The sequence below is a fragment of the Cavia porcellus genome, unplaced genomic scaffold (assembly GCF_034190915.1).
Source record: "Cavia porcellus strain 051 isolate PalLab524CR breed Dunkin Hartley unplaced genomic scaffold, mCavPor4.1 scaffold_27, whole genome shotgun sequence".
Lineage (NCBI taxonomy): Eukaryota > Metazoa > Chordata > Mammalia > Rodentia > Caviidae > Cavia > Cavia porcellus.
Window position 1 is genome coordinate 16,437,096 of NW_026947510.1, and position 25,377 is coordinate 16,462,472.

Consider the following 25,377-nt stretch of genomic DNA (forward strand, 5'->3'; position numbering starts at 1 on the left):
TAAATCATCTTTCTCCACAATTCTGTGTTTTGATACTAATGCTGGACTTTACTTTTATTCAGCACATCTCTAGAACCTCAGTGACTAAGAAAGCAAAGCAGAGACTAAGACGACTTTTCATTTACAAGCTCGATGCTTCTGGTGTCACTGAACTCCCATGGTGGGTGAAAAAGTAGATTTGCCAGAGGGTCTTCTGGGATTATATTCGCAACAGTTCAAGGAGAAAAGTGGACAGAAGGGTTAGCGAGCTGCATTACTTGTATAATCTCAATTAATCCTTGGAATGAGAATGGATTTACACAACAGAGGTCCTGGCCCGAGGGTACCCAGGGAATGAGCAGGTCCCTGGCTCTGTCCATCCTGCAGCCCACCTACATTTTTCTGTGGGAGGTCATCATGAGGTCCTGAGTCTGTCTCTGTCTCGGGTGAGTCCATCTAATTGAGTGGTGATGGCACAGGTCCTCTATCGGGTTTGAAGCCCCCACTACGCTATGGGTGGTATAACCTGGCATTTTACTAAACCTCACTGTCATCAATGATCTCATCTGTAAAAAAAGCCAGATGACCTGTCTCATAGGTTTTGGTAGAATTAGAGCTAAAACCTGAAAGGTATTTAGAATATTACCTTATCCACTACATGTTAGCTATAATACCTTTTTGTTGTTGCAGTATTGGGTATTGAACCCAGGCAGATCCTTCTTATCCATCTATATCCCCAACCTTTTTATTTGTTTATTTTGAGACAGAGTTTTGATAAACAGCCAAAGCTGGACTTCAACCTGTGATCCTCCTGCTTTGGCCTCCCACAGTACTGGGATTACTACTGTACACCACTACACCCAACACTAGATACTCATAAAAAATATTTCGTGCTGTGAAGGTACGACTGAGAACCTTTCTCTTTGACATAACAACAGGGACTCAGAGAAGATAATGTTCAGTAGGATATTTTGAATGTTAATATACGTTTGCATATTTTTAAAAAATGGAACGAAACCAACATTGACTTTCAAGAGTTTAGTTTGGAGGTCTATTACCAGATATGTTATAGTCCTGTTACAAGAAGTAATAAGGATTTATTTGCAGGCCAGATACATATTAACCATGCATATAGCTAGCATCTTTTAGAAAGTATCCATAAACTAGTACTTGAAAACAACAATAAAGCACTAAACTATTTCCTAGGGGCTTGAAGGAGAAGCACTCAACTTTCCACAGTACTTTGGGAGCTCAAAGGAATTGTTTGGTGAAGCCAAGTTGGCCCTGTGAGTGATTACCATGTATACCACATATAAGCTGTGACTATTAAAGGCTGCTTTCTCACTAAGAGATTCATTTATTCCTGCCCCCCCCCCCAGTGGTAAATTAGTAATTTGCCTTTTCTACTAAAAATAAAAAGTGTATTCCTAGCAAATTTTGGATTAACTGAAGTTAATTTGCCAAAACCTTTTTTTAAACCAGATTATGTCCCAAAACTACCTTCAGAGGGAAGAGCATGATGTGTCCAAGTTGTATCAGAGATTTATCTATTTATTTTTCTTTTTGGTTTTGTACTGGGAGTTTCATAGAAAGAAGCCATAGGGTTCCTTCCATTCAGAGGTCTTTGGTGTGGACACTGTCACTTACGCTTTCCCTGCAGTGCAGATTAATACGCAGACTTGAGGGCTTTGTCACAGACTGCAAAATTATGGATCATAAAAAGCATTTATATTTAATTTTATTAGTAAGGAGAAAGGTGAATGAATGACTCTTGGGAGGTTTTTCAGCAGACTGGCGACAACTACATTTTGTAAAATCAGGGACAAGAAATGAGATTCTGTGTGTTACTTCAACTGAACCTTTGAAAAATGGTTTACTTGGCTGGGGAAAGTCAACCTTGGATGTAAAATACTCAACTGAATTTTGGGGAATGAAACACTGTGATTTAAACTTTATACTGAAAATTTTAACTAAGCACAGATTTAATATACCAATTCACATTTTACACGATTAATCATGAATACATCAAATTGTTTTAGAAATAATTAAATTTCTGTATCAGTTGGAATTTCTAACTACTCAGCAGATCTGATTAGTTATTTAAATGCTGATACTTTTAAAGATGGTGACTTCCTATGCTAGCAGATATGTGCTATGGAGTCTAGTGCCAGCAACAGTGTAATCTCAGTATGAACTATGATTATCGAAAGATTCTTTGATACCTTCGTAGGCTCTGATCAAACCAATATTACATATCCCTATGAACACTATAGAAAAAGTTCCATTGGACAAATGTTCCAAGGAAAAAGGATTCTTTATATCTCTGCTAAAGATTACAAAATATAGGACATTTTACAGTGAGGGGTTCTTATCACACACTATGGACAGTAAGATTCATTAACAAAGCCTGCTGGCGAACATCTTCAGATATGAAAAACAGTGACATTATTTGATTATGATCAATAGTAAGAATTGAAACTAACAATGTCATATTTTATTAATCCAACTTTACTGCAGCCTATTATTAGTGGATATGTTTGAAATGGTGAATTTCTTCCAAGTCACAAAATCACCCTGCCCCTGAACACCGAAGCTGGACTGCCTATAACATAGATGACTATGCAGTTACCACTAGTAGGCTTCCTATTTTGGTTTCCAAGTTTAGAGAACAGTCTTACAGACACTGGTAGACAAAAGATCTTCTGGTTTTTTAAAAAACTCAATTTGAAGCCTTTCAAGGGAGATAAAGTTGCTAGAAATTGTACTTTGTCCTTATTAAATTAGAAAAATAAGAATGTAACAAGAATCTGAGGTTTGTTGGCCATTAAATAAAAATAAAATACGATTCCAACTGAGACAGTTCTGATTATGAAGAATGACTAAATTCACTTTAGTTAGCAGCACAGAAACACAATACTACTAAGTATTCTTTTATTTAGCTTTTCTGTACATTAGTTTTATAAACTGGCTCTTTTAAAAAGTCATGTATTCACTCAGGTTACCAAATTAATATTTTAGGGTAAACAGGAAAAGCCAAATTAATCCAGACTAAGGACTCATTCTGTGCAAACTTCTTCCATAATATTCTCACCTCCTTCTCTCCCCCCTTTTCCTCTTCTCCTCCTTTCCCTTTCTCTCTTCCCTTCTTTTCATCTTTTTGTAATAGCAGTAAAAACCAAGACCTTGTGCATGCTAGGCAAGCGCTTTACACCCCCAACCCCTTCTTACTTTGTGACGAAGATGCTTGATCATTCGTTACATTTGCAGACTTCTTGTCCAGCTGCAGGTAAGCCAAAAAGTTTACTGAAGTTCAGCAGTATTAACTGGTTAAATGTTTAAAAGAGAAAAAAAAAGTTCTACCTACTGAAGAAAAGTGATCAATTGGAGAGGATGTGAAGTCCAATGAGTTCGTTTTAGGCTGTATGTATAAAGGTTTTGCTTTCTGAAAGGCATAAAAGGTGAAACAAAAGTCAAATCAAATGGATAACAATGTTCACCAACCCTTAGTCAACTAAAATATGACACGTCTTGACATTCCTGATTTATTTGCTCAAATATTAATTCAAAGGGTCCTTTTCTTTATTCAGGGTACAATCAGAAGAAAACGTCAAGAAAAAATGTTTTCCTTAGTCTTTTTTGATTCTACTTTCTTCTGATTGCCTTTACAACCTAGCTTACTACAAGTTGGTCTTTTATCCACCAGTTCTGCTTCCACGAGTTCAAGCAACTACAGATAGAAAAAACCCCCACAAAATCACATCTGTTATGAACCTATATATGGACATTTCCCCTTGTCATTATTCCATAAACAATATAGTAAGACACACATATACATTATATTAGATATTACATGTCATCTAGAGATGACTTAAAGTATACAGGAGGATGTGTGTAACTTACATGCAAATATTACAATATTTTTTTTTAAAAAGTGAGAATTCAAGGATCCTAGTATCTTCAGCAAGTCAGCCTGCCTTTCCTGTGGTTCAGTGATGGCTGTGGGCCAAGAAAAGAACCAAGAAGTCAGCCTGCCCTTGAACCAGCTGGCATGGGCTGGGAGACAAGAAGCCCCCCCCCCCCCAACTGGCCACATGTAGGCAGTCAGCTGATTCAGAGAAACACAGGCTGGGATCATAGCAACTGAGGTACAAAAACAACTTAATGCTCTTATTGATTGATTGACTTTGCAGTCCTGGGGCTGGTATTCTGAGCATCTGTTTAGAGAATAACAATATGCAATGTACTAACTATGCGGGATTTCCTTCTGTCTCATTTTTGAAGTCCAATATTGTTCCCACAGTTTTGTTTCATTTATTGTTTTGTTTTATTCCCTTTAAGATATAAATAAAATAAAAATGCCTTGCAAAAAAATAAAGAAATGGAAAAGACAAAAAAAGAATCCTGATATCTAGAAACCAACTTCCTTCAGATATTCTGGGATAACTACACTTATAACTGGTGAGGAACCACAAGGTCACCCCTAGCACCACAAAGCTACAGGGAACTTCCTATTTCTCAAGGGCTAAATGACAAAAAATAAAATTCTTGTGGAAGTTCAGAAGCCAAAGCACACAAACAGGATTGCTACCAACATCATATGGTGCAAAGCAAACAGTGACATAAAAACATGCATGTGAAGCTGGAAGTGGTGGTGCATGCCTCTAATCCTCAGTGCCCCTGAAGCAGGAGAACTGCAAGTTTGAGCCCAGCCTGCAGAGTGTAGCAATTTATTGAGATCCTGCATCAAAATAAAAAAAAGACTGGGGATTTAGCTCAGTGCAAAACAGAGGTTCCCCACCGAAAGGTGGGATGTATCCTATAATAGAAGACTAGTGTGCAGAAGTTTTTCTCTTTTAGTGACATAAAATCTTGAGCTTGTATTGAGCACATCTTAAATTTAAAGTAAAAAAAAAAATGTGCCTTGTATATGCCCACCTCAGCCACCAAGTGAAAAATTTTAAAGGTACATTCATCTTACTATCTATACGTAGAACCTATTGCTTGTAAGTAGTATCTGGTATTCCAGCCAGATCCCTGATTAATGTTGCCGTTTACTCCCCAAGGTGGTCCAAGCCACTGCTGTCCTGCACCTGTACCACTCCATCATTTCCTAGCCTGTTTCATTGCCTTGGGGTATCCTCTCTCCCTCACAGCTTCCACCACTGCCACTTTAACACATCACGCAAAATATCTTACTCTGCTCTAACTGTGACTGTGAAAGAGAGATAGGGGCAATACAAGAGGACGCAGGCAATAGCCATGGATTTCTATACATGTTTATCCTACAAAGGATGAGAAAAGGATAAATAAAATGGAAACTATGAAAAAAACTATTAAATTAAAGGAAAGAATTAAGTAGTCATGGGGAGCATTTACTTATTAAAATAATCTATTATTTGGTTGAGATGAACTCATTAAGCTTGTCCTTTGGTCCCAGACATGAATACAGGAATATATGGCTTTTAGGAAACAAAGGTAGAAGACTCTAGAAAGGCATGCATTGAGATGCCTTTTGATCTTTGAAAGATGCTTGGAAGAAAAATTATACAGTGAGAAAAAACTTGTATTCAGAATATATAACAAAGGTATTATGGAATTGATACAGAAAATTACTAGTAAATAGAATCCAGGAGTTGAATTTAAATTCATATAAGACTTCCATTTCGTATTTTCTTCAAGGTAGCCATAAACTGATGGAAAAAAGTCAAGAATACTCAGATGTAAGACCAAGTGAAGTGGAAATCCAAGGCTCCCATCTTGTAGCTCCCATTTATCTTGAGGGCATTTGTTAACTTTATGAATACAGCCAAGCGTTGTCAAAGGTCCCATGACTTAGGAAGAAGAGAGGGCAGAAACCAGGGCTCACTTAAGGTATCCAGTTTAACAAGACATCTCTACCCACTCTATACCTGGATCTTCAGTAATGACCAGTGGAATGATACATAGGGAGCTAAGTGAAAAAGCAAAGCAAAAACTTGAATAGTAGGGAAGTTTTTCCAGACAACTGTATGCATCAGCTTGTCAGAGGGCCTGGCTTCATGAGTTAAGAAATCTTTGCTATTGATTTATTTTTAGACTAACCATGATAAGCTACTGGCTTAAGAGACTTAAGAAATCCAATTCAACAAAATTCCAATAAAAACCCTAGCAACATTTTTAGAAGTAGATTTTCTAGTTCTAAGAACACATTAAGCACTAAGAATAGAGAACTATTAAGACAATCATGAAGAAGAGGAATAAAATCAAAGGATTTTTATCAACTTTTGCTGTAGAGCTATTCACACAGTGTGTTATTGAAAAGGATGATAAACCAACAGGATAGAACAATGTGTTTAGAAATAGACTCATACATACACACCCTTTAATCGAGAACACAGAAACTAGTAAATTTCAATAGGTAAAGGAAGATCAAATCATATCAGAAGTATATGTGTAATGTCAGACACAGTCATGGCAACAGGAAATATAATCTGCTGCAGGAAAAAGAGCTAAATTCATATTCCTTAAAATTGAAAACTTCTGATCTTTAAAGGATGCTGGGAAGAAAAACTATTCAGTGAGAAATGACACATCCAGAATATATAACAAAATACTAGAACTCAATAACATTTTTAAATAGACAATAGCATAGAGAAAGGCCATGGGGAGTTATTGCTTAATGATCATAGAATTTCAATTTTGCAAGATAGAGTTTTACAGTTTAGTTGAACAACAAGGTGAAGATATTGTACTTAACACACATTGGTGGTTGTAATGGTTTGTGTCTAGATGTCCCCCCAAAGCCTAATGTGATCACAAGGAGTGGACTTCTCAGAAGCAACTGAATCTAGAGTTTATGATTGGTTCATTGTCTGGTGCTAGGGTTAGGAGTGTGAGCGCTACATCCTGCTACACGTGCCCTAGCGTGGGTAGCCTGCATACAGTATAAGGGTTGGGAAAGAGGCTTATTTCCCCCTTTTGCTCTTGTTGTGTTTGCTCCCTTCTGCTGCCATGAACAGTTGCCCCTCTGCCATGTCACCCTGCCTTGGAGCCATCTGTCTATGGGCTAAAAGAATCCTCTACAAATTGTGAGCTAAATAAACCTTTCCTTGTTTCACTCTGGGTGTCGGGTATTTTGTCTCAGCAATGAGAGAAAAGTAACTAAGACAGTGATTAAGATGATAAATATTTTGTGTATTTTACAAGCATTTTAAAAAGTATTGAATAGCTCCTTCACACAAGACCTAAAAACAGCCAATAATCACTTGAAAAGATGCTGAATACCAATAATGTATCAACACAGAAAAGTTGTCTAACAGCAGTAATTAGGAAAAATGGAAATTAAAGCTACAATGAGATAAAATTTTAGAATGGTTAAAATTTAAATATTAACAACATCGAGTTAGCAAGGATATGTAGCAACTGGAACTCTCAGTCTTTACTAATGGGAGAGTAAAATGAAGTCACTTAGGAAAAAATGGCAGTCTCTTATAAAGTTAAACATATACAAGCCAGTCCTCTTTTTTTTTTTTTTTTTGTACCAGAAATTGAACTGAGGACCTTGTACCTGCCAGTCAGGTGCTTATGCTGCTGAGCTATATCCCTGGCCCCTAAACCAGTTTTTACTTGGGAAATATGAAAATATACTTCTAATGTTTATTGCAACTTTTTCATAATAGCTCCTAACTGGAAAACAGTTCAGGTGTCTAACATGGGAATAATGGACACACATATTATGTTCCATTTATACTCAGCAACATAAAGGAAAACTGTGATGTATACACACAATAACATGAATGGATAAAATATTTCACTGTGTAAAACAGATCAGAGAATACATGCAGTGCTCTGGGAATGTAGCTAGTAGCAGAGCACTTGCCTAGAGCCCTGAGTTCCAGCCTCAGCACCAAAAACTAAATAAATGAATAAAATAAAATCATAGCAATGCTTATTTGGTGGGGGGATGTGGGCACTGAACTGCCTAGAGAAGGATATGAGATTATAAAAATATTTCACATCTTGCTTTAGATGATGATTACATAGGTCCAGACTCAAATGATACACTTAACATTTGTGCATTTTACCATTTCTAAAATATACATCATAGTAACTGAATGTAAACCTTTTATTTTATAGCATTTATTCAATCTGAAATTTAAACTGTGATGTTTCCCTGTTAATGCCCATTTTTCCTACACTGTAGGTCAGGTACTATTTCAAGCTCTGTAAGAAAAAGAGCTTCTAAAACGAGCCAGTCTGTGATCTTATGCAATTTGCAATCCATGAAAGAAGGGGCCATACTTGTTCTTGTGCACTAAGTTATTCCAGAAGGTTGTACGGTGCTTGGTGTAGGTTTGTTCTCAAGGAATATTTGTAAGATGGAAGAGTACCCAGAGTTTAGAAAACCAAGAGAAAATGTTTCTGTATTCAAAATTCACACACTGGCTCACTCTCTTTCTCTCTCTGTTTGTTTGTTTTTATTTGAAGAGGGGTTTCAAGATTTTTGCTCTTTCCAAACAGGTACTTATGCTACTAAGCTATATCTCCAACCACTTGCTGATCGTTTTTCATATGTTGCTTTTCCTGATGAGTATGTCAAGTGCCAGCATACCATGTGGGTGTGTAAATAAGGATTCACAACTTTGAATTCAGCAAGCAGTGATCTGTGGAGGGACTCTAGACTAGATGGAACAGCATCCTTCCTCTGTGAATTGTGGAAGGATTTGAGGATGAGATTAAGATTTTGCTCAAGAAAAAAAGACTGGAATTACTAATGTGCTTGAATAATTTTGAGATTTAGAAGTCTGTTTCATAAAACTCTGACAATTCACATTTGAATCACAAAATTTTACCAATAATAATCACTAAAATGTTGAATTTTGAGTGGCAATCCTGCTCATGGTTCTGCCAGTATTTTATTTTGTCCAGCAGCTAAAATATCTAAAATGAGAATTAATGTGATTGAAATTGTAACCGTCAAGCAAGAAGAGGAAAAGTCAACAGGGGAAGAAAGATAGTACATGTTTCTTTAGTGTAGATCAATTTTCAAACATTTCTTTCTTTCTTTTTTTTTTTTTTTTTTTTTTTGTCTTTTTCCTTTTTATCGGTACCAGGGATCAAACTCATGACTGCCTGCTTGCAAGGCAGGCGCTTATGCTGCTGAGCTAAATCTCCAGCCCCATTTTAAGCAAGTCAATCGTTAAAATATTCAGCAAGATGCAGATTACTATACAAATGCAGTTAAAAATAGGAATTAATTTAATGTTTTATTGCTGGTATACTTAAGTTCTTTGATCTGCAGTCACTTAAATTTAGGAAGTTGTCTGAAAGTGACAAATGTTAAGAACATGTTTTAAAAGCTATTTTTGATGGTATTCCTTTTGAAGTAAAACCTCATGTCTTACATTTTTGTGTCCTTTACTAGAAACCTCAGTTCTCTTAAGGAAACTAAGCATCATCTAGAAACTTGGTAAAGTCTGTGCCAAGTTATCAGTAGAGATTTACCATATCTGTTTCTACACCAGGCATCACTTAGCTTTGGAATCAGGACCCCTGAAGGAAAATAAAAGATCAAACAGGCTAATAATAATCTACTGCAGAACTGGATATGGTCTTCAGGTGACCTCTGCTGTGCTTTGGATAGAGTTAATTGTCTCCCCCTAAGGTTCAAACACTGGACACTTTGTCCCAAGGGTATGCTGCTGGGAGGTGGTGACTTTTAAGAGATGGGACCTAGGTTGAAGTCATTATACCATTGAGGGTGTACCCCAGAAGGTAGCTCCTTTGGAACCCCATGAGTTTTCCAGAGAGGGTTGCTAATAAGGCACAAGTCTGGTTCCTTCTGTTGTCTCTGCTTCCTGGCTGTTATGGTTTATAGCTAGATGTTTCCCCAAAGCCTCCTGTGCTCATAGGTGGGGCTTCTGGAAGGTGATGGGATCAAGGGTGTGACACTCATTAGTGATGAGATTATAGCTAAAAACTTTGTTGGGAGGCGAAGCCTGGTTGGAGGAGCTGGGTCACTGGGGGCGTGGCCTGGAAGGGTGCATCTCCTTCCTTCTTCCACCTTGATGGTTCTCTTTCTTGCCTGCATGCCAGGAGCTTTCCTCTACTATGCCCCTCTTCCATTCTACCCTGCCTTCGAGCCAGCCAACTACGGACTGAAACCCCTCAAACTGTGAGCTACAATAAACATTTCCGCCTCTGAGTTGTGGGTGCTGGGAATTGTGTCTCAGGGATGAGAAAGTAACTAAAACACTGATTCAAGACAGGAGCACTTTTCTAACACACACTCCTACCACTATTTTGTGCCACAAGATAACACTGTCAAAAGGAAGCTGTTGCCACAAGCCTGTGAATATTTTGGACTTTGAATTTCTATAACTGTGAACTAAATAAAATTCTTTCCTTATCAAGGTAGTTTGTCACAAGAGTTTGTTAGTGGTGAAAGGTTAACAAATACAACATTTAGCATAAAAAATGAGGCACTTGGTACTTATCTCCTTTCCCTGCTTCAGCAATGACTGGATATTTGAACGCGGATCTCTGATCTTTCCCAATATTTTATCCACCACTAAAAATAGTCATACAACAGATACTCCAGCCAGAATGAGTCCCTTCTCTGAAATTTGTGTTTGCCTTATTGATAGCTCAACCATACTGCACTGTAGCAATTTGTTCACTGCACTCTATCTCATGATGGACTAAGATCTCTAGGTCTAAGCATTTTGTCTTATGCCCTTGGCATCTGGTAGAGTCACTGTCATGCACTATCTACAGAGTGTATAATGACAGAAAATCAATCAATTATAAATAAGAATGAAAGACATAAACATATATTTCTAAAGAGACAAGCAGTTAGTTCTAAACATTATCTGTACTTACAGTATAATTGAAGGATGTATCAGCAAGTATTGCAAACTGACGAAATAGTGTGTGCCTAGTAAACATCTCATTCTTAAGTGCATGAAAGCTGAAATAAAAGAAGTCATGAAGTTAAAGTATATATTAGGGAAAACAGTAAGTATCACAAGGAACCACATCAAAATTTTTCAATATTACCAAATAAAAAAGTAAGAATAAAGGCCAGGGATTTAGCTCAGCGGCATAAGCACCTGTCTGGCAAGCGTGCAGTTGTGAGTTCAATCCTTTGTACCAAAAAAAAAAAAAAAAAAAACCCAGACTATTAAGAAGAATTTATTATTTCTCCCACTTGAAAGATAACATATTATCTGTCTTGGCAAAGGAATAGAAATCATGCCAATGAGTATCCCTAGCACCTAGACTGTGGGTTAAAAGACATTTCTCACTAAAATGAACTGGAGCATCTTTCAGAAATGGCTCTTTCTAGATTTAAGGGAATTAATGTGCAAAATGAGCATGGACATTTTATTCTGTTGAAATGAAATCAAAGCCTGCATGAAAACAATGTGATGGTCAACAGCAAAGGGCTCTTTGATTTAAGGTAGAAGAAATTCAGCATCAAAAACAATAAGGACTAAATTCGACTAAAACACTACAATATATTTACAATTTAGAAATTCTCAATCTGTGCCAACTGCAAACGATGCTAACATTAGGATATTCTCTGTTAGGAAAACACACTCTGGAGAGAAACCAAAATAATTTTTTCTAGTACCTTGGGAGGAACAAAAGAAGAGTTGCTTAAGGGTAGGCAGCTACAGTTCTGTGATAGAGGCCATGCATGCGGCCTTGGATCTGATCACCAGCATAAATAATAAATATAAATAAGTTAATAAAATCCCAGCATTCAGTTATGTAAAAGTCCCTTTGTAGGGATTACATGTGTGTCTCATGAGCTTCCTCAGTCACCTCAGTATGAGTCCAAACTAGAGCTGGGATTATCTAGTAAAGACCAGAAAAGGCTAGTTCTATCTAATGGAGTACCTCCTCAAGCACAGAAAACAGGGCCATAAAATTTTGAGCATGTTATATCAACAAAAACACTGCTGGTAGAACTTAAAACAGAGAAAGAGGGTTATTGTACTCACCAAGTTCTATAAGCAGGAGACCAAATAATAACACAATTCAGTTGCAAACATGTTATCTTTCATGGAAAAGTAAGGAAAACTCAATGACTAATGCTTTGGGTCTAGAGGCGATGTCTAGGGTCAATAGATAATAATTTCCAGGCTTTGAAACCTAATGAGGTTTGTGATTCTGGATTTCAAAATTTTTTAGACTAAAGATTCATTTTTCTCCTCTTTAAAAATGTCTACAACTGTTATTGACATTTATGTGAATGGAATGGCCACCCCACCATTACATTTGGGAACAAATATTGTTTAATAGCTTCACATGTCTACAGATGAGAGCAAGTCTGTTCCAGAATGGATTATAACCACAGCCTCACTATCTAGCTTAGATCATGACAATTGGGCCATTGAGTTCAGCACACTTAGATACGACTTTGGAATTAGTTGTCACTGTATTGGGCTGACACTTTAGAGTATCTCAGGATGAGGGACTACATTTTTCATATGAGACAGGCATAAATATTTGGGAACCAGAAGATTTACTGGTAAATTTGATATGTCTTCCACCAAAATATCTAGCTTCTAATCCCTAGAACCTGGGAGGACCAGGACGTTGCCCAACATAATAAAAGAAACTTTACATATGTAAATAGGTTAAGGATCTTGATTATTCGGGACTATCTCTGGGTCTAATTTAATTACAAGGGTCTTTTGAGGAAGGGAGCAGGGGGATCAAAGTAGGTAAAGGGGAAGACCTACTGGTGGGGGAAACACAGGTTGGATGGAGATCAGCAGACTTTAACAGCTGGAAGAGGCAAGGAACTCACTAGCTGGGATTCCTTCAAAGAAACAGTCCTACTGACACCTCAGATTTGACTGTGTGAGAATCATTTTGCACTTCTCACCTCCACAATGTAGGATAAGCCACTTGTTTCAAGCCACTAAGGTTGTAGTAATTTTTTACAACAGCAATAGAAAACTGACATCCAGATTTTAAAATAAAAAAACAAGCAAGTCGAATGAACAGACTCTTCACAGAAGGAATTCAAATGGCCAATAAATGCATGAAGAAATGCTTAACAATGAAAATGTGGCACATTTTGGAGTACTACCCTTCCATAAAGAAAGATAAACTTAAGACATTGGTAGGAAAGTGGATATACCTTGAGACCGTAACGTTAAGTGAAATAAATCAGAACACAGGCTCTGAGTGTTGCCTAGTTTCTCTTATATGAGAAACCCAAATTATAAACAAAGAGTAAAATATAAGATAAATAACAGGAAGCAGGGAGGTAGATGCTTTCCAAGTGGGAATGAGAGGTGGAGGGGGTGGGGACAAAGGGGAAGAAGGGAATGAAGAAAAGAAAGATGTGCAACGTACACAGCCCAATCTCACACAAGAAATGTGAACATTAGTTTAAAAGGCATGTACTGAGAGCATGTAGTTAAAAAGAATAACTTTATGCCAATTATTTTGTAAAAATTATGAGTTGACACAATTTGTGTTACAATATAAATGAAAAATAAGAAATAGAAAATTTTAATAGAATTTATTGCCTTTAAACAATGAAATAAAAAAAGGATAGGAGGTTGGGGGGTAGCACTTACTTAGAATGTACAAAACCCTAGGTTTGATTCCCTATAACACAACGAAAAAAGAATCAGTGGCTTAAAATCTGCTCATCAAGACAACCCAATCAATTTAAAATGGAGTTTTGTAAGCCTTCTAATAACAAATAATTCTCATCTTATCCCCCTAAGAGATTTGGGGCAGAAAAGAAATTCTACAACTAAAATTAAGAAGCCAGTGTAATTTTGACACTGCCAACAGTGAAGAATGGGTAGAGAAAGAAAAACAACCATTCAACCTCATTCGTGGACATGCATAGACCATTCTTCAAATGGTATCAGCAAATGGATTTCCAGCTACCGGAAGTAAGGGTTTGGACTACAATCACTGGGATACAATGACTTCAAGAGCAATGCCATGCCCCCTCCTCAACTACTGGGACTCAGAATGCAGACCGCAGAAATGGAGAAAGGACCAAGAACAGGAAAACTATTGTTCACCCACAAGTCCAGATCTATTCTGGTTTGACTTGTGCGATTCTTATGAAATGCTGACTTTATATAAGATGCAAATGAATGCTTTGTGAACATTCACTTGTTAGTCAGCTTTCCATCGCTATATAAAATAGCTCAGAAAATCAATGTGAAGAACGAAAGATGTATTTTGGCTCATGGTTGCAGAGGTTTTACTTCGTAGTCAGCTGGTTCCACTGGTGCAAGGACTGTAGAGTTTGTTTTCAGAGCAGAGTGGCTCACCTCGTGACAGCCAGCAGGCAGGCAGAGGCAGAGGAAGGGACGGGGGATCCTGCAGACTTGGTTTTTAAGCACATACTTCTACTATCCGCTCCCTTCAGTTAGCCCCTCCTCCTCAGTGTATGTCACCTCCCAACAATGCCATTAAATTATGAAGGTGTCAATGAGTTCATGGGCTGTGGAAGTTACAAGGCTGGTGACCCAGTCACTCCCCAAACCTTAGCTCTAAACACTGTTGCTGGAATCAAGCCTGCAACACTTGAGCACATCATGTTTTATACTCAAGATCTAACGTACACATGTAAATTAGAGTGATTCTATGTGAGAACAAACAGGCTATCCAACTTAGAATTCTTTGTTCTGCATTACTTTCCTGCCACAGGTAGAGAACCACGATGGAAGAGTTAATTTTAACGTTTGTAAAGGCAGGGTCTTGCCAGTGGTTCAGGCTGACCTTGAACTCACTATGTAGCTCAGGCTGTCCTGGAACTCATGGCGATCTTCTTGCCTCACCCTCCCGAGTGCTGGGATTACAGGCATGTGCTACCATACTCAGTTTGAGATTTTTTTTAAGTTTGAAAAGAAAAAGTTTAAGTTTGTCAGGTGTGAAATGATAAGAACTAGGAGGGCATGTGTACCAGAAAACCTGCTCCCACTCTATGGCAAAGGTGGTAAATTAGACACCAGAAAACAGAGAACAGGGAGAGAAGTAAGGAAGGAATGGTGTGGAGTTTCTATCTAAAGACTTGTCTCCAATCTAAGAATGGAGGGTTTTATAATAAGGTCAGGGTGAAGGGAGAAGAAGGGAATAAGAGAAGATAGAGAGCTTGTACCTCGCCTAAACTTTAAATTGCTGATAGATCATGGATATGAAGACAAGGGGGCAAAAGAAGAAGTGAACGCATATAATCTTCCATCTCTGCAGCCCACCATGGTGTGGGGATCTCTGGGGTTTTCTATGGGCTCAGGAAGCGGGATGAGTCAAAGTGAGAACAGCCAGCTGGAGAGCTCCGCAGTCAGAGCAAGGCATGGCTCAGAAGGATGCCTGTGGACTACATCCTGGGTGCAGGTGAAGCTCTTGCATCATCATGGCATTGACCAGGTGGGGATCTGTCCCTGAGCCTATGTGTCACACCTGTATCCCACTTGTACGAAGAAAAATTATAATGATGGCATGGGCCAGGCATATTGCACTAAGAGGAAGGGCCAGCCCCTACCATTGTCTGCACAGGTTTACGTTTAGTCTTCCTAAAAACAGAGTCAACTCAGTAGGGAGAGAAAGCGAGCTTGGAAATGAAGCTGTGAATTGGACTGGGATTGAATATAAACTATGCATCCACTGAGAAATTATTGGCTTTCTTTGTTGGAATCATTGTTCTCTTGATGGACTAAGCTAATGCTTTTCCTCTACTGAGCATAACTGAGTGCTCTTAACCTAGGATCAGTCAGTGAAATGAAATGATCATTTTAGCATAGACAAATCTGACTGTACGGTTAACTCCCCTGCCACACCACGCTGTAATGCCCTGTATGAAAATTCTGTATGTCATTACATATATCACACTGTATTACTACCTGTCTGTGGAGAGACATAATCAATGGCATCTCAAGTTAGTCGATTAAATAAGGAAACATGGAATGTAGGCATTAATACTTCCAGCTATCCTAAATATTCAGATGTCAGCATAAAACATACAAAAAACAAACTGATGAATGTGATTGTCACCATCTTACTTAATAGCAAATGAATCTGAAGTGAAACTGGACATTTTTATAAATGGTACTTGAACAATAGAATAGATCCCATACGGGCAAAGTAAATCTTGAGGATGAAAGCAACTGCTGCAGAACTAAAGGAAAGACATTCAATTTGGCTTCAGTAGTTGGAATGAAATTAAATGAACATTTAAGTTTTCTTTTGTTTCACCCCCTTTATGCATTCTCTTCTTCTAATAGCTATGTGAAGAAGGTAAGGCAGGTATTAACATGCAAATTTTATAGAGCACAAAATAATTATCAGCAGATATGTGAACCACAAGCAGGAGTGCTAAACACACCTTGAGCTTAAGGAGAAGAGTTTTTCCCCCTTCTGATGTTATTTCTGATACTCTGTGGTTTCTGGGTAAGCGATTCAACTAATCATTTCAGTGCAATGTGTACAGCAATGTGTAAAGTTTTATGCACACAGAAGAGATAGCACAGAGGCAGGGCATTGCCATCCCATAATATCACATGCAAACTGCAAACTCAACCTGTGTTGATCTGCATCAGACCAGCACTGAATCCACTGTGGCCTGGATGATGCTTAACTATCGACAGAAATGTGAACTCAGGATAAAGAAGAGAATCTGGGGGACATTATGGCAGGAAATAAGTGAACAGAATATAGATCTTTAAAGTTAACATGTTAGAGCAAGGGGTAAAGTAAGCATTGTCTCCACCCACCACGACTATTCGCCCTTTCAGAATTTTACACTTTCATTCTTTAAAAGTTACCATTTTACAGTCACCCTTTTAAAAAACATAAAGATGAAGAAAAGTGAAATGATCACATGAGTAAAAAACATATCTGAAAGATTAATGAGTTGGTGCTGCTTTGTCTGCCAAAGAAAAAAGACAGAAAATTCACTATATAAAGTAATTTTAAGAGGACAACGTAGACCAGTTACATATCACCATGTATCATCGATAGTTCAATGGAGGTTTGATGAAACCAGGTATCAGGACAGTATGTCTATCCTTCTAAGCATTTAAAACTGGGACCCTCAGGTAGGGAACAAAGTCCTGAATTTATTTTTTCTTTTAAGTAAGTGACCTTGACTACTGTTCTATTTTAGGCCAATCATCTTAATTTTGTATGAAAGTAAGTGTGGCACTTAGCATTGATCAATATATAAAGAAAGGGATCCTAACTTCCTCAAAAGATGAGTATGGCACTTTTACATATTATCACATCATACCTGCTCCTCAGAATAATGAATTTCTTCTCCCAGTTTTTGCTTATTCTTTCTGATTCCTTTCTAAATCTGCAATAAATTTACATACAGTTAAATATCGCACTGGCTATAAATGAACAATTATGAATCATTATTTCCAGTACCTTTCAAACTTGTGTTTCATGTTCTCTAAATCAGCCTTTAATATTTCTATTTGTGCTTTCAAAGCTTCTCTGTCTTCATCCTTTCAGTAAAAGTATATCACAAAGTTTATTTCATGAGCAAAATACGGTGTTTTCCTCTAAATTTGAAAAGGTTACTCCTACTAAGTAGTATGAATATTCTAACCATTATCAGAAGTAACGTGAGAGAACCATGAGTTAGATTGACTTGTAAATTCCTATAAATCAGAAGAATTTAAGATCCCTATGTCTCCATACCTTGTAAATGACTGGAGCTCTTCTGGAACGTATTACCAAACAATCAAACTTTGTCTGTATCACAGCTGTTCCCCGAGGCGTCCTTCTTGGAAATCTCCTCCCTCCTTCCCTCTCCATGCAATCCTCTCTATTTCTTCTTCAAAGACAGCAGCTGCTCCTATTTACCCTCTTTCCCATTTCTAGCACAACAGTCCTCAGGAAAGGATCTGACTAATTCATTCACATTGGAGGCCCATGGAATTTTCTCAGTACTGCTTATATTTTGCAGAAGGACACAGATTTTAGCAAAAAGGATGAGCCTCCAACAGTGGAACTGCAGATATCATGAATGAAAAGTTTTTTTTTGGAAGCCATGACAAGAAATACTACAGAGTCATAGTAAGGGCAGTCACGTCCTCTGTCTTCATAAGACTTATTCCAAAGTAGTTGCTACTTCCTAAGAAGTGTCAGAATCCACATAAATAAAACTAGTTTAGTAGTAATGGTCATAGTAGTCATTAACATACCTTAGAGAATGATGCTTCTACCTCCTTTTCTTCACACACTGCAGTAGGTGTTTTAGGTCTAGACTGACAAGACAATAAAACAAGGTAAATGCAACATTTCAAATTAATGCATAAAGATGTGCTTTTTCCATAATTCGCAGAAAGAAAACTAAGACTAAAAAGTGCCAACTGCAGGGCTTTACTGCCTTATGTAAACAAATAAATATACCAAATAACCAATAAAGCAGGTAGTTGTTATTCACTGAAGCCAAAACTTAAAACCCTTATTTCAAAATGATGCATTTTTACTACCATAACTCTCCAGTAGAGGGGACAACAGATTTTTTGGAAATGATAAAATGTACTGATCTAAAAATCCTGGTTCTAAGGCTGAAGACACAGCTCAGTGGTAGAACACTTGGCTAGCATGTCAGGACCTCGGTTGGATCCCCACAAATACATTTATTCTGGGGTACCTCGGTACTGCAGTGCTACGGCTTATGGTGTGTGGGGGTATGAGATCCTTGGTTTGATGGCATACAAGAAACAATCTTGGTTAACAACCTCTACATTTCCATACAATAGAAAAGCTGCTACTTATTACCACCGCTACCTTCATCTTCTTCAATTTGGGTCCTTTATCCAAAAGGTCCTTTTTTTGGTCGCTCTTGCTGGTGGTGTCTGTGTCAATGCTGGAGGTCTCAAGCTTAGGCTTGGCGCTGACAGGAGAGAAACGTGAAGTGTCCTGCAGCATAAAGGAAGAGATTCAGAGCTCCCCAAACAATCAGCAGTGAGGACTGAAGATGGGGAATGATCTTAGCAAAACCCTGAGTGTGGTGTCTGCCGGTGACCAGTGCCTGGCTGGTGTCCCAGTGCTCGATTTGAAATAGCACCTTGGTGATGTAAACTTTGCCACTCACTTAGCTCTCTTAAAGCTTACACAGATGAAGGTGTGACAGGTTCAGGAGGTGTTAATAGAAACTACCAATCAGACTGAATGTGGTACCTAATTAAAGGAAATGCAGCCGGAAGTCACTGGCCTAAGAGAGGTCCGTGAGTTCCAAAACAAACTAGCAAGCAAACAAACAGAAAAACAAGGAAGTGTAAATTAGGATAGCAAACAGAACAAGCTGAAATTTGGGACCTGAGTTAACTCAGTGGTGAGGGCAGACTAGACCTGGCAGTGGCTGCAGGAAAGTCCCTGCAGAGGTCACTTGAGTATACTACAAGTGCTGAATGAGCCCTAAAGCCAGCTTCCACGTATCTGAAGGAAATAATGAGGCGGGCAGAGAGAATCCAGTTCACAACACCTGCCACACATACAAATCATGAAAATGGTAATAACAACTACATTAAGCTGCACTTTATTTAGTGCCTGTTATGTAAAAGGCCCTTCATAAATATCATCACTGACCTCCATATACAGGCCTGTTGACTTCTTATTCATGTCACTTTGGATTTTTCAGTGATTGAAAATACATGCACTTGTGCACTTCAAATAGTGCACTTGAATAGAAAATGCTCCTTTCCCAGGAGCTAAGAGTTTGTTCTTTCTTTTATTTGGTGGTGCTGGGGATGGGACTCAGGGCCTTGTTATGTGATACATGAGCTATACCACTGAGCTATACCCCCACACTCCGTCCAGTTTTTCTCATGGTTACTATTCTTATAAAAAATAATATACTTTATTTTAAATTTACACTCTTCTACAATAAAGATTAGGAACTTGGGGCATTCACCTTACATCTGCCTCTTCCCTTTCTTATATATGCCCTATGATTCCCTATCCATCGGCCTGTCTGTCTATCATGTATGTATCTACTTAGCATCTATCGATTTACCTATTTATTTTCAGTTCTGGAGAGTGAACCTAAGGCTTTATTCGTGGTAGGCAAGGGCTCTACCGCTGATCCATACCGGAAGCCTTTCACTTTGTTATTTGTATATGTCTACTTCTTATTGTGGTTATGTTCATTATGATTTTAACATTTATAAATTTTTGTACCTTGATGTATGACTCTTACTTTTCTCTTCCTTGTCCTCTCTTTTTCAGAAGAAACATTATGATTTTACGTTGCCACACTATATAACTTTGTCCTCTATCTACAGTATGGTGCTCCATGCTCTATTCATCAGTCTCCTCATTGATGCTTGAAACTGAAATCTAGTAAGTAGCATCTACAGTATGTGTATATTACTACAGAGCCAAGGAGGAGACCGGAAGCTGACAGACGGGAATGTAAACCTGTTACTGAAACTTCACTTTTAACACCATACTCTTCCAAGGGATAACACATCAGATTTCCAATTTTCCTAGCTTCCCTCACTTGTGATTAATTCTCTTCTCTTTCCTGTGTCTACATCTCCTTGCATGTTTGATTCCTTTTATATTTGGCTTTGTCATTAATGGGTAAAGTTTTTGAGTTTTTCAAGTTCAAAAACATTTTTGTTCTGATTATGTACTCAGTTGAGATTTTAGCTGGGTATACGACTTGGAGTTCAAACTGTGTATTTTTTTCTTTTGAAAACTTTGCACAATTTTCTTGCAGCAACCAGTGTTGCTAATAAGAAAATTACTGCAAATCTCCTTTATTAGGTTCCATTGTGATTAAGTTGCTTTTTTGCCCCTATTCTCTCAAATTTTTGTAATTAAAAAAATTGCTTTGTAGTTTTAAAATTTTGATAGCATTTATCTTTCTTTCCTCCTTCCTTCCTTCTTACCTTCCTTCTTTCCTTATTGTCTCCCTTCTAGTGCTGGGAATCCAACACAGAGCCTGGAACATGCTTCCAAGAGTTTTACCACTGAACTACAGTCCCAGGCTGTTTCGTTAATTTTAAAATAACACCCCTGCCCCACTGAACATTTTGATCTTTGACTGCATGTCATGTTCTAATTGGCAGCTTATTTTTTGTTAGTGTTATATAAAGCAATAGTGGGTCTTATAAGCAGTAACATCTGAGATTTGATAAGACATAGTAAGTATTCTGCTTTTCTTTTAAAAATCCTGATAGCACTTCCTGGGCCTTTCCATCTGAATATTAATGTTTGGGGTTTGTGTCCCCTTGGTTTTGAGAAAGTTTTTAAAAATTTATTTTAAGGAGAAGAAGAAGAACGAGGAGGAGGAGGTGGAGAAGGAGGAGAATAATAATGAGGAAGAGAAGGAGAAGGAGAAGGAGAAGAAGAATGAGGAGGAGGAGGAGGAGATTTTGTACTGTGGCCTTGATTTTCTGTATAATCTAGATTACTATTTAGGTCACGATGTGTGTCAACTTTAGTATGTAGTCTCCCTGTTGTCTTTAAAAATTTTTTTTGTTACTTACAAGAAGTAATTCATTTGCTCAGATTATTCCTTTTTCGTTGCTGTCTATTCCTGCTTAGTAGATAAAATATTCTCTTGAAGTTCTGCTTAAGTGCATTTTAAAATTCTTGTCTGTTTCCTTAATTGTTTTCTGCAGAGCCAAATGCTTTGTTTATTCTCTTCATTTTCTACGTACTAATCATCTACCGAACATCTTCTATGTACTAACAATTATTAGAAGTATTAAAGAGACCATCAGAATCAAGACAGGGCTGAAAAAATAGAGGAAAGAGTTGAAGGAATTTATAAAGGAGGTGTAATTAAGGGGAGTTTTTGAGTAAGAAATGAACTACCTGGAGTTTCTCATTTGGGCAGAAAGATGGAAAATTACTCCGTTCATTTAGATAAGAAGAATAATGGGGACAGAGCCAGTTTTTCCTAGTATTTTTGAATGAGAAAAAGTGATAAATTAAGATTCATACATCTCACAGCTGGGCCTAGTAGTGCACATCTATAATCCCAGCTCTGGGTGGCTAAGGCAAGAGGATTGCAACGTCAAGCCCAGCTCAGACAACTTAGCAATTTAATAAGACTCTATCTATAAATAAATAAATAAATAAATAAATAAATAAATAAATAAATGGATTGGCAACATGGCTCAGTGAGAGGTCTCTGGGTTCAATCCCCAGCATCACACAGACATGCACACAAGCAAACACTTTGAGTTTGAGGTATTCATGGCCTGTTCGTTAACAGGGATAAGGACATGGAAATTTTGTTGATCCTAGAAATAGAATTTTTAGGAGTCATCAGCATATTAGGTAAAGATAAAGATTTGGATAAGGCCATTCATGAAATTTATACATAGATAAAAGCAGGAGATCAGGAATGGAAACCTTCTCCCAGCCATGGTAGATCTATAGTTTTTTCCCTGGTTGATTGGAGAATTCTCAGGGCTAACTTAATCTTAAACCATTGCTCTTACTAAGGTAAATTCTCTAATTCAAACTCCTACTCTACCAATAACCACAATCTCAGAAAGCCCTTTGGTTGTCCTGCCAGTACCCACATAATGATTCCCTCAGTCTGCAAGTATCTCAAACTTCCTAGAAGACAGAATCTCCCACCGTCAGCAGCATAGTGACTCAGTCTTCCCAATGCCCATGCAACAGGAGCTTAGCCAAAAGAAAGCCAAAGGCAAAATCATTAGCCAGTTTTTTAAAAATTCAGCACAAAGGTTTTGTTATCATCTGCTTTCCTTGTAAAAATACCAGGGAGTCATGAAAGTGACATGAGGTGAGTGAGCAGTTGTTGGGATCCATCCATTCACTTGTTCTCAAAAGTCACAGTCCACTAGAACCACCTCTACCCAGGGCTGAGTGGCTTGACTGTCACCTATTGTCAGCAGTACAGTAGGCAATCAGGCTTGGTGTTGCATGCCTGTGAGTCCAGAAGTTGCGAAGCAGAGGCAGGAGGATTATTGTGTGTTTGAGGTCAGTTTGGGCTTGGGTGCACCTGAATTACCTAGCAAGACCCTGTCTCAAAAAATAAAACCCAATACAGTACACCACAGAAATATCTGTAATAAGAGCCCCAAGCTTTTAGGAGGTTCTTACTAGTATGCTAAAGGGGAAAAAATGTACTCAAAATAAAAATGAATCCCCAGAATAACAGGAGAACAAAGTGATAAAATTTATGCCATGTAGAAAGACATTTATACCTTGTTTTAGTATACTCAAAGTCACAAGAGTGATTGAAAATGTATTCATAAAACTTATGTGTTTGAATTCACATTCAGTGAAAATTAGTTTTAATTTTAAGGCTCCATTTTCCTGCAATGCATATAATGATCAACTATGTAATGATTAGAGATAAGACTGTGCTAAAGCATATCTTTTGTAAAGCAAATAATTATTCAGCCTCTCCAAAAGACAACAAATACTACTACAATGATGGAGATAGTCTCTCTTTTAATAAAAAAAAAAAACATGAATATTTGCTCTTTGGTATAAGATGAACTTTCAATTTTGCTATAGCATGATATATTGAACCCCGGCTCAGTCCACATGGAGCTATGATTTTGTTTTGTCAGCTGTGGACATTCCTCTTTCTCTGGAATACACATGCTGGTCTTCATGTGGTCATTTCGGTGACAAGTGCAAACACTGGGCTGCTACACAATAGATAGAGGTGAAAGTGAATGGTCATATTAACAGGAAAGCATATAATTTCCTGGCTAGGAAAATGTAAATTAAATTATGGTAAAGACAATATAAAATTATGATTATAAACAATTTGCTGTAAGTATTCTGTCTTTTGAGTTTATATAGATTTACAACTAAAAATTCATTTAGAAATGTAGGACTCATTATAATACAAGCTATACTTCTTAAATTCATCAGCACTTATGATATTTTGAAAAAGTTAATAATTTAAATAAGGAGCAACAGCCAAAATTTGTAACAGAAGCAGCACAATAATCTGTATTGACTGCTGTAATATTTACCATTTTCCTTATCACAGTCTCTTTTTTTCTTGTCAAGAACCATTTCATCCTTGCACTTCTCCTAGTTGTCATCTCTCTTCTGAAACGTTGGCTGTTCTTTCTGGGCTATGTGAAAAGTATTTTGCCTTTTTGCTTCTTTTTCCTTTAAGGCACGTTATATATTACTGTCAAAACACTCTTTCCAACTCATCACGAAGAAAAAGGATTTGCCTCCTACACTGCAATTTTGACTTTTGTATTAACTTTCTCTACCTTCCAAGCAGACTGCTACTTCTGAATCCCTGCATTGTACCAGTGGGTGGTGGTCAGTCCAGGAGAGGACCAGGACACCAAATCACAAGTTCAAAAAACCAAACAAGAATAAACAGAAATAAAGGGAAAGGGATGGGGTGAGTGCTGGATAACAAACACCCAGAGACATATTATAATCTACCTGTTGAGAAGTGAAGATAAACTCCTGAATGCATTTTGAATAAATCATGTGACAGACCGAACAATACAGTTTACAGGAGGCTGCTTGCTACTAATATGAAAACTGAAAACAGTGAAATCACATCTTCCAAATACTAAGAGTAAAACTATTGACTTAGACTTCTGTAATGAGAAAACATAGGTATCAAAAATGAAAGCAAGATAAATATTCTTTGTCAGACATAGAATAAAGTTAAGAATTCATTGTCACCAGACCAAAAGAAAGAATATAATAGGAGTCATAGACATGAGAATCTAATAGAGGTCCCACACACAAGGAAATAAACATTTTAGAAATAGTATAAACTAAAACATTAAGTACAAATAAAGGCAAATTATATCAGTTTTTGTTACATGAAAATATCTATTTTAACTACAAAGTTTTGAAGGGTGTAACATGTCAGGAACTATACCTCTGATGGGAAAATGGGAAAAGATACCTGAAGTCATTTGGAGCAAGATGCATGATGTCATAGATTTCTAGAGAGTGCCTAAGAACACCTCCTGGTCACTAGCACTAGGGATTAAACCCACGCATGACCTCACACATGCTAGGCAAATACTTTACCACTGAGCCATAAGCCCTTTCTTATTTTTCATTTTGAAAGAAAGTATTGCTAAATTGTCCTGGCTGGCCTCATACTTGTGATCCTTCTACCTTCGGCTCCCCAGTAGCTGGGGTTATCGGTTTGTGCCATGGCATCTGGTTAGAGACATTCTCTTTACTGCTGACTTACTGTGAGCTTTCTAAGGGTTCCTCTGAATTGCAATGTCTTTTTATTGGACTCTTTCCAACCAGCTGGGTGGGTGTTCCAGTCCAAAACTTTTTACATTGCTTTTTTAGTTTTTGTTCTGCTAGTTTTTCCAATGGCTGTGTAAATATCTACGTATCTGTATCTAAACCTAATTTTAATTTTTAAATTATTTTAAAATGTACTTATGCTTTATTTAATGTAAATCAGATATA

General features: G+C 37.6%; 1 protein-coding gene across 1 annotated transcript in view; it reads right to left on the reverse strand.

The window, feature by feature from the left end:
* CUNH10orf67 (chromosome unknown C10orf67 homolog) overlaps positions 1-25,377 on the reverse strand; it is a 107,856-nt gene that overhangs the window by 14,012 nt on the left and 68,467 nt on the right. Inside the window, exons 11-17 of the mRNA XM_023562465.2 lie at positions 18,748-18,879; positions 18,156-18,218; positions 17,374-17,453; positions 17,234-17,299; positions 10,840-10,927; positions 3,344-3,421; positions 3,208-3,259 (exon numbers count right to left, since the gene is read on the reverse strand). Coding sequence (XP_023418233.2) covers positions 3,208-3,259; positions 3,344-3,421; positions 10,840-10,927; positions 17,234-17,299; positions 17,374-17,453; positions 18,156-18,218; positions 18,748-18,879 — 559 coding nt within the window. The remainder of the gene's footprint in view (positions 1-3,207; positions 3,260-3,343; positions 3,422-10,839; positions 10,928-17,233; positions 17,300-17,373; positions 17,454-18,155; positions 18,219-18,747; positions 18,880-25,377) is intronic.